This window comes from Corvus cornix, chromosome 3, assembly GCF_000738735.6.
Source record: "Corvus cornix cornix isolate S_Up_H32 chromosome 3, ASM73873v5, whole genome shotgun sequence".
Taxonomy (NCBI): domain Eukaryota; kingdom Metazoa; phylum Chordata; class Aves; order Passeriformes; family Corvidae; genus Corvus; species Corvus cornix.
This window is the reverse complement of record NC_047056.1, coordinates 44,509,902-44,520,092: the sequence shown is the minus strand read 5'-3', so window position 1 is coordinate 44,520,092 and position 10,191 is coordinate 44,509,902. Positions and strand designations below refer to the sequence as shown.

The window sequence follows — 10,191 nt, the reverse complement described above, 5'->3', positions numbered from 1 at the left end:
CGCGTAAGCCCCGCCTCCTCGGCTCATTAGCATTCGCCTGAGGGCCCCGCCCCCCCTCGCGCGCGGTGCGCCCTGGGAGTTGTTGTCCGCTGAGCCGCGCTGCCCTGCCTGCCGGAAATGCTGCGAGCAGCGAGCAAGAACAGCGTTCCCCATGAGCACCCTCGGCGCCGAGCCTCAGTTTCCATAGAAGTCGAGAAGAATGATGTCAGTATTTCCGACGCGAAGGCCAATGGGACCGCGGGATGGGCGGGCCCTGCGGACCGCGGCCCAATGGGGGAGGTGGAGAAGGGGGCGTGGTTCTGCCCGTTCGCCCGTCAGTCAGTCATCGGTGCGGGAGGGGGAGGGGGACCGAGCCGAGCAGTCACCGCCGCCGCCGCCGGGGCCGCGCAGGACGGATCGGCCCCTCCGCGCGCCGTGCGGGGCCGCCGCCAGCGGAGCCGCTGCAGGAGCGTCGAGCGGGACCGGGGGTGCCCGGAGCTGAGAGGAGCCTTCGCCCAGTTCCCTTCCGTGCCCCCCGCCTCGGGCCGGGGGAGCAGCGGGCGGGCGGTCGCCGCGGAACAAAGGTGAGGGCGCAGAGCCGGAGAAGAAGCCCCCGTGCCCCGCCAGCGGCGGGCGGGGAGGCGGCGAGGGGCCCCGTGGGGGCGCGGGGCCGGGCGTGTGGCGGCGAGGGAGGGAGGGGGGCGCTTGTTTTTCTCCTGGTAGCGAGACTGCGGCGGGACTCGCCGATCCTCCTTCTTCCCCCCCCCACCCCAAACACCCAGTGGCGGGCCGGGGGGAGGGATTGGCGGCTTCTCCTCCAGCCCCTCTGCCGGGAGGGAAGGAGCCCCCTCCTCCACACTCACATAGACACACGCTCCGTGTCCCCGCCGAGCAGGTCGGGCCCCTTTCTCCCCGCCCCCCTCCCTTCCTCCCTCCCCGTCCCCGCTCCCTTCTTTTCTTCTTCTTCCTTTTCTTCCCCCCCTCCGCCGCCTCCTGCCTGCCCTCCCTTCCTCCCCCCTCCCGGACCCGCTGCGCCGAGCCGGGGAGTTGCGGCTGTTGCTGCCGAAACTCCTGCGGCGGAGTCAGCGCTTTCCTTTATTTAGGGGGGGAGACGGAGGGAGGAGGAGCCGCCGCGATCCGGAGCCGCAGCCCCTACAAAAGCGTGTGTGTGTGTGTGTCGGGGGTGGGGGGGACTGCTCCCGACACCCCGCTCCCCCGCTGCGCACACGGGCACTCTTTCTCGTACAATGGAGGAAGAGCCTCCCTCCCTCTCTCTCTCTTTCCTTCTCTCCGCTCTCCCTCTCCGCGCGGTAAAGCGAGAAGGGGGGTGTTCTCTGCGCTGGGACCCCCGCGGGTGCCCTCCCGCCGCTCGGTGCCCGGGGAGGGGGCGCAGCGCCCCGGGGAGGTGGCCGGGGCGCCTCCCCCCTCCCGCGGCAGCCGGGGGTGGGTTGTTGTTGTGGCAAGTTTCTCCTCCTCTGACAGAAATGGCGTCAATGGCAGCGAGTGTAGGGGAAGCCGCGGCGTGTGGGAGCCGGGGGGAGGAAACAGCGGCCGAGGAAAGAGGGAAGGGGGTTAGCCGCGGGAAAAGGGGGGATCCGGGAAAGGAAAGGGGGAGTGTCGGGAGGAGCCCAGCGCCCCCACCCGATCCTTGGCTCCCCTCCCCCCCCCCCGGTGCGAGCGGCTGGTGCGGTGCCTTAGCGCTTTGTTTTAAATTCCAGGTCCAGCCTCGGCCGCTCAGCCACGATCGAGGCTTTTACCGCAGCCTGAGCTCATCATGAAGGTAAAACACTCGCTCGTGTGCCTGGGAGGGGAAAGGAGGGAGGGTTGCATGGAGAAATGCTGTCCTATCTGTCAGTCCATCTGTCCCGACCCCGGTGCGAGGCTCGGTGCTGGTGCGGATCCAGACTGCGGGCTGCTTCGCCCCCATTGCCGTGTTTCGGTGCCTTGGCTCGTTTGCTGATCGTGGGGCGGGCTTTGCTCCACCGCGTTATGCTGGGGGAAGCTATAAGTTCCCCGAGCAGGGGTTGTTCTCCTTCAGAAACATTGTTTGTAGGAGAATAAGGACATGGCTGCCTGGGCTGAGCTTGCTTCATGGAGAAGCAGGGCACAGTCACCCTGCTCGAGAAAGTAACGTTGTGGGGAAAATGCTCTACAACATTGTTTACTTGAATAGAGGGCAGATTTACTTACTTTCTATTCTTTAATAGGAGTTTTGTTGAATGAATAATCTTGTTATGATCGGGGAGGGTGCACGTAAGGGATTCTCTGCAGTGAAATGATTGCTGTAAGGTGCGGAAAGATTCTCAAACAGGTTCTAATTTTCCTCTCGGTGCTGTGTAGTATTCATCTACCTCACTGTGATGCATTTTTCTTTTTCTAGACTATTTATGTTTGGTATATTATGCAAGCTTTATAGAAAAAGAGATCGTATTGGTGGAATAGAATGATTTCTTCTGTGTGTGGTAAAGAACTGTGTATCTAAAAGTAGTTTTTAACAACTGGGTTTGTTAGGGTTTTTTTTACCATTTTGCTGATATGTTTCGCGCAAACTGCCATTTATGTTACCATGACCCCCATGTAATTCAGCTCCCGGTCCTGCTGGGCAGCAGTAAATCTCATTTCAAAATGCTGTAAATCTTACAAAAAACAATTGTTACAAACCTGTGATACATCAGTTCTTTGGTATTTATTAATAAAAAAGAGCAGTTTGTATGTGGGTTCTTCCGCTATCATGGTTGTGCCTACTGTCTGTGAATGAGTGTTATATAAAATATGTACCCAGTAGTATATTCACTGCTGGAAATGGTAAATGAAATAGACTCTTTTAATTCCTAGATTGATCTGAATTTCTGAGCAGCAAAGTCTTTCTGTGTAGCTGTTAAAGATTGAGCATGTTTTTTTTTACTTTGGTGACTCTATGGCAGTATTTTTTTAAAAATCATGTTTTAATTGCCCTCCCTATGATTTTTCTTTAACAAGGGCTAAGATCTAAAATCCTGCACATGTCTGTCTTATTAAAAGTAAACGATTTATGAATTTACAACAACAGGCTGTTGAAGTATGATAGGGAGCTTTCCAAATGTGGCTCATTGCCTGGTGGGGATACAGGAGATGGAAGCAAGGTAAATAGGAGGCGGTATAGGAAGCTTTTTTCCCCAGAAGGAAAAAGCACTTATTTAAATGACAGTTAAATTTACATATGTTTCTAATAGTCTTTTTCCATGTAAACAAATCTTACAGTTACCATAGAGATTAGGTTCAGATACTGTGGTTTTAGAGCCATATTAATATGTAGATAGACAGTTGGGAGCATGAGGAGGTCAGATCACAAGTAGAACACAAAGTCTTCTGTGAAATAGTGATATAGATCCACTTCAGGCAGAATTGAATGTATAACAGATGATTAAATTTAGAGTAACAAACAGAAAACCCTGTTAATAGAGCCGTATTTTTTTTTAAAACCCTCACAGCTTACTTATTCTTTGATAAAGTTTGTGATACTATTGCATGCTTATTTTTAAAGTCGGGATAAAGTCTGTCAGAGTGTTCAGGTGTTAAATTCAAGTCTGTAATTTTTGCAATTTCTGTGTGTGTGTAGTGTTAAACTTACATATGCTTGAGATAACTCCCAGTACCTTTATTTACTGTGCCCGGTAGAGTTAAGGGAGGTTAATCTGTAAGTTATTACTTTGAAGCTTTAGTTTTTACAGGGGAACTTTTAACAGAATTGTGGTTCCAAAGAAATTTCTAAGATTCAACAACCTAACCGAGATTATAGGAGTAATACAGTGCATCAGTCCTTCTGGCTGGCTTAAATTTGTAATTTATTAGTTAAACTTACAGGGATACAAGCTTGTCCAGTAAGAAGCAGTAGGGGAGAATGCTTAAGAGAATTATTAGCTTTCTGTTTGTATCTCTTCAAGGTAACATTGACTACACTAGATCAAGATACTGTTTAAATATGACTGTATATTTTTGTGCATTTATTTTGTAAATTATCCAAAGAGTGTGCCTCAAGGACACTTCAGCATATAGAGGATTTAATGCTTTAAGACCTAGTCTTGCTTTGAGTCTGCTGACTGCAGACTTCCTTCTGACTGCATGATTGAGGCCTGTGTTTTGATTTATGCTTTGGTCATTCTTTCAAGTGCAGAGGGTTGTGGATTCTGGTGCACAGAGCCTTAGAACTGGATTCCATGTCAGTATCTTTGTCTCTTTCTATGAACTTGAACAACTCATTTATCTTAACTGACTCCCTCATCTGTGTAGTATGGATAAAATGTTGAGCTTTGTAAAATGCAGTGAGGTATATTTAGCAACAGCACCAACGATTGTATTGATACAAAACTGTAAGTCACTCATACTCTTTCATTTTGCAGCCCTTTGACACAAGAGAGGTATGCCGCCTGCTAGGAGATTACCAAAGCTGTTGGTATAATTGTTCTCCTTGTAATAACCCAGCTTAATCCAAGGAAATAAAGTCCCTCGTATAAACCAGTAACTTTAGCCTATTAAGTACTCCTCCTCTGGACTGCAAAGACCACTTAAAAACAGACTTGAAATATGTCTTACAAGAAGTGTTCAAGTCTTAACATAATTATACTTGTTATTGTGATGTTCTACTAAATCAGGTTTTTTCCTGCGTTGATTGACCTCTGATAGTTCATACAGTTGTGTAGATAATGGCTAGGATTGCTTGCATGTTGTGAAGTTTTTTTGTTTAGTTTAGTCTTTTGACCCTTTGTATAACGTCTTTTTGTATTAAGTATGCATCAGAAGAATGTAGAATCTGTTTGATGATTTACAAACTAATTGCATGCCATCAAATCCTTACTAAGTAAGTAGCAATATATATAAAAGTATTCTTATTGCGTGCTTTTTTTTTTTTGCTCCAAAATCAGGAAATAAACTCCATGAAAGCAAAGTGTCTGCTTTTAAAGAGAGAAATAAACACAGGCTTGGTTTCACCGATGATTGGTACTAAGAACTGCTGCAAATGCTTGTGAGATTTTTAATATGTATCATGGCATTTGCTTGATATATAAATATGTGAATGAAGGTAATATACCCACTCTAGTTAAAAAGTTCACTGCTAAGTGGAGATCAAAATAGTAGATGTCCCAGAAGCTAGAGAAATGCTCTATGAATTAAGAGATCTGAAATGCTTGTTCAAAAGTTTTGATACTATTTGCATGTTAATGTTTTTCATTCTGTAAAGTACAAAATATTTAATGGTTGTTGATAGTTCCGTTTGGTAATCCTAGATGTTCCTGAGTGCTTACTCAGAGTTGCCACACTAACAAGTTAAGAAAGCCATGCATACAGTTTATGGTAGATTTTTTTGGTTTGGTTTGGTTTTAATTCATCCTGAATTCACATTTTTGTTTCAGTAGTCTGTCCTAGTGACCTCTCCAACTACCCACAGAGATCACTGGTGCACACTGATGCTGTAGCTGCTTTCCCTTAATGTGTGCCAGACCATTGCTCATATTCTTTGCCAGTATGGCAGAGGACAAAAGGAAAATATCTAGTAAACTTCTCAGTCACTAATTTCCAACTTTGAGCACAAGTCAGTTGAAAGTCTCATTGGTCTTATGCAGGCTGGAAACCAGTCATGGAATGTAGTGACCTTTCACTTTCTGGTTAACTATTTGAATTACAGCAGAGATGGAGATTTCTAAAGGAAAGGTACCATTAGAATAGTTTTTGTGAAGGAGGCAGGAGAACAGGTAAGTCTTAAGAGGTGGTTTTCCCCTATAACTTGTTTTTGCATTGTGAAAAAAGATTTTCTTAAATGCTTTCCTGATGTTCCAGTTTGAACAAGTGATCAGAGGGAATTATTGACTTCCTCATGCTTGCATAATTATGTAGAAAGGAAAGCAAACACCACTTGCACCAAGCAATTACAAGTCATGTTGGAGTAATCTATGTTATTTTGAAATTGTTTATTTGTACTTTTTACATGCTAATCTTTGTATATTTTACAGTGGCTAAACAGCATGGAAGTCTTAAACTCAAATCTGCATGGGTAGTATGTGGCTGTTGAATAGTTGTATTGATAAGGACTCAAAGTTAGTTAGACCACATAGTGGAAAAAAAGGCTGTCTTAGACTGAAAAGACTGAAGTTGTAATAAACTATGAGCATTAGTACAGTTAAGTTGTCTGTATTATTATCTTCGAAGTTGGTGAAGGATTTTTGGATCAATGCTCTCACGGCAGCATAACTATTGTATCAGCATACTGTCTAAGAGAAATGTTAGTAGGCAGAATAATGAATGTGCATATCTTCACTGGAGCACTTTGAGATGGTTATTCAGTTCACTTTGTAATCCAAAACAAGTATTGTATACATGTAGAGCAGAAGCATGCTGTGTTACACATTGCATGCCTATTTTCAAAGAAATTCTGCATTGTAGTTGAAAAGCCCTTTGAAACAAAGTGCAATGGTTTTGAGATACTAAGCTTTACAATCACTATCACATACTTAATCGGAATGCTTTGCTGATTGTGTAAACTGAAAAAATAAGTGCTCACTTTGAAAAAGGTGGAAATGATACTGTTGTCACAAACTGGTTTCAAAGTTTTTGTTTAAATCCTACAGATATGCACATTTTCCTTAGAAACATATGCTTTTGTAATAGGCTGGGCAATAAAAGGGAGTTTGAGGTGTCCTCATTTGAAAAAGGTAACAAATTTTACAGAAAAACCTAGAGCTTAACTTTACTTGGCACCCTAATGTGATACATAGCCATCCAAATGCTCGATTATCTATCAGTTCATACTTATTTGAAAGCAGTTAAGCCACTTTCTGTTCACTACGTATTGTGAAATGCAACAGTTAGATTCTCTGCATTTCTACTTAATAGGCCCTTCAGTTGTTTTTACTGAAACGTACAAAGCTGAAAAACATGGATCTTGAACTGTTTCTGCCATAAATGTGATTCAGGTCACAGTTGAGAAATGTTGGGAAGTCAGGTATTGTGGTGCTTGCTTTTTAATTGATGTGCTTTGGTAAAAAATATTACTTTTTGCCTTTTCCACTTAGCACTTAGTGTTGTCCAGTTACTGTGCTTGCTATCACTCAGTGGGTATTTGCATGGAATGGATTTTTAAAGACTTCTAGAAGACTTCAAAAGGCCTCCAGGGAACTAAGGAAAATTGTTTAGCCCCATGCATAAACTAAATGTTAGTGATTTAATATGTGTTAGAATAATTATTTTAAAAGGTTTTGATGGAAAGTCATAAATCTGGGTAGTTGGGTTTTTTGTTCTTTTTTTCTGTTAACATGGGGTGACCAGATGAGGGGATATTTCAGGGAATTCAAGTAAGGAAAAGACAGCAAGCCGCTTTGATATTCAATACTTGACAAGACATCTATTTTCCTTCTGAAGATTAGTTTTAACCAGGGGAGAAATTCAATAAAAAGAGGACTATTGGGGTTTTTTTGTGTTTTTTTTTGTTTTGTTTTGTTTTTTGTTTGTTGGTTTTTTGTTTTTTTTTTTTTTTTTTTTTTGCTTGCCAGACTATAAAGCAGTCATGACCTGTTTAGCAAGAAGTGTTTGTAAGCAAGCTCTGGAAAGCCAGTTGTGAGAATGTCAGAGCAGGGTGGTGGAGGGTGTTGCTGAGTTACCTGAAGAAAACTAGGACTGCGATGAGCTGGCTGCTTTATGTGCGACCACTGTGTGACGGTGACTTCCTGAGTGAGTGTATATTTATTAATTGAATGTGGAGTACTATTTTGGGGGTTCCTGAACCTGTCTTCACTATGAAGAAGATTGTGCTGAACTATGAAAAGGCATTTTCCTTACTGTGAGCAAAAGCAGTAGTCCTTTCCAGTTAACATGGAGTTACTTGCTCCCGCTGCTGTTGTCTTTTAGCCTGTATTTGCTCTAGAGTGAAGATGGTGGTCAGTACACCAAAGAAAATATTTTTCAGCATCCAGAACTCCCAGATTAAGCAGTCTTTGATTGTGACTTACGAAGATCACCTTAAGGAGTAACTATTTAAAGACAGCATTCATCAGTTGTCATTTTAACTAAGTGTGAATGCAAACATCCATAGAGCTTTGTTGCAGAGCAGATCACCCAGGTTGGACTAGTGTGAATAACACTGTTCTTGGACAGACGAGTTTGCTGTTCTTACTGTTTAATCTGTTGGTTTGTCCCCCAACAACCTGTAGCAAAGGATTTTGTTTCATAAGTAGTTTGTCAAATTAGGCTTGTATGGTCATGGAAGAATGCAGCCTTGTCTCCTTCTTCCACTCCTGGCTGTTTATTCTTGTTGTCTTCTGTGCTAGCAGTCGATTTGTGTGGTGCCAGAGTACACGGAACTAAGCTGAAATTAAGAGCAATCAGATACATATACTCTTCACTTGCAGACTGTCCCTGTCCTGTCTGATCCCTGGCAGAGGAAGAAAGGACACAAAAGCAGAAGTGCAGCAAGACTGATTACGATTGGTTTAAGCTGCATGTGAACACACATTCTTCCCCATCTCTCTGCCAAATTAACAGTTTACAGTCATTAGGCTAAACATTTTGTAAACTCTCTACAGGTGAAATTGCCATAGAGGGTTTTTTGTGCTTGCTTGCTACCTAGAACACCAGACTTCTTTATAGGTTTGAAGTCCATGTTTTCTAGAAGATGTTGAGTGAAAAGATGTAATTGAATTGATGCTGTGTCTTGAAGGGAATGAATAAAGTTTCGTTTTAAATATGATAAACATTGTTTTAAGAAATGGAGAGGTCTTAAAGAAGAGATGGTATCAGATGAAAAACCCCATTTCTTAAGGAGGCCAATATAAGTTTTGCTTTCCCTTCTCCTTCAAGTTCTTATTCAGTATTTGGAAAGAATACCATTAATAACAATTACATCTCTACTTAAATTAGAGAAACAGTTAGTAGTATAATTTTCTGCAGAAAAATATTTCTAAATATTAGATTTCTATCCTATAACAATCTCTATATACCTAGATTATTTACATTAATAATACGTTCTGACAATCGGTATTTTTACCAATGGGGGGAAGATGTAAGCAATTGGGCTACCTTTATTCCAAACTAGAACAATAGGAAATTATAATTTTGGGAGAAATTACATCACTCTTTGATAAGGAAATTGAAGGGTATGTGTTAAGAAGACCCATATATTTATGGGTAGACAAGTGGAGACTTGGTGACAGTTGGGTGTTAATGCCAGTTGGAGATCGTAGAGTGAGGTGTGTGACATTTTCTGCTTATTACCACAAACTTAACACAGACATTTGGATGATACATTATCTTCCTTTCCAAGAACCAGAGTTCTCGCTGAGCTTTTATCTGTGATCCTTTCTCTTTTCCCTCTTAAGTGTCCTTCTAACTTAGTATTCCTCATCGTTTAGACAATCCTTCTAAATGGGATTTGGGAAATGGGATTTGACTTCAGCAAAATTCAGATCCAAGTGTATCTGATGCAAGGTTTCAGCTAGTAATAAATAATGTAGTAGGGAGTTATTTGTTTTTTCACATTCTCTTCTGATCTGAAAAAAAAATGTTTCAGTTTGTGGCAGGGCAACTTGACCCACTGTGATAATTTTTTTCCTTCCTATTTTCAGCTATCCTCTCAACAGCAGATTACAAGTGCTAAATCTCGTTTGTACATTTAAAATGGTCCACTTTGTGTTTTCTTAAAAATAAATGTGGAATACATTCTTCTAAGATTACAAAGAATACTTTAAATTAATTTAAAATGGCAGAAGAGACTTTCCAATATCCTGTATGGGTATTTAAGTGAAAGAGTGTTAACTTAATCTTTTTGTTAATGCCGTCACACTTAGGTTGGTGTAACTTCTTTTTCTGGGAAAAATAATAAGGGATTGAGAGTTTTTTTAAAATGAGTACATGTTATACCAATATTGCAGAATTCAGGAATTTGTAATGGAATATGTGTTTTTCACTTTTTAACTTACTTTACTGCTTATTGAAAGATAGATGTTGCTGTAATATTAAATGAATGTTACTTCAAATTAGATCACTAAACTTAGAAATAAAATATATATACTTCTTAATCTTTGTGCTCCCATAAATACAAATGCAGTTTTGAAAACCTAGCAATAATTTTATAAATTTCCACTTCAGTTTCTTTAGAAGGTTGTCCTGCTAGATGGGCATCAAGGGAGATAGTGAAATACTTAAGCATAAGTAAGACTGCAATACTGTTTGGAAATTAGAGTTTGA

The 10,191-nt window shown here is 42.3% G+C and overlaps 1 protein-coding gene across 4 annotated transcripts in view; it reads left to right on the top strand.

Moving 5' to 3' along the window:
• The first annotated feature begins 371 nt into the window (after positions 1-371).
• ARID4B (AT-rich interaction domain 4B) overlaps positions 372-10,191 on the top strand; it is an 89,333-nt gene continuing 79,513 nt past the window's right edge. For 2 of the 4 annotated variants that reach the window (XM_039568140.1, XM_039568143.1), the window contains exons 1-2: positions 372-563; positions 1,698-1,759. In XM_039568140.1, the coding sequence (XP_039424074.1) occupies positions 1,754-1,759 (6 nt within the window). In that variant the 5' untranslated portion in view covers positions 372-563; positions 1,698-1,753. The other 2 variants (XM_039568142.1, XM_039568141.1) reach the window with 2 other exon arrangements.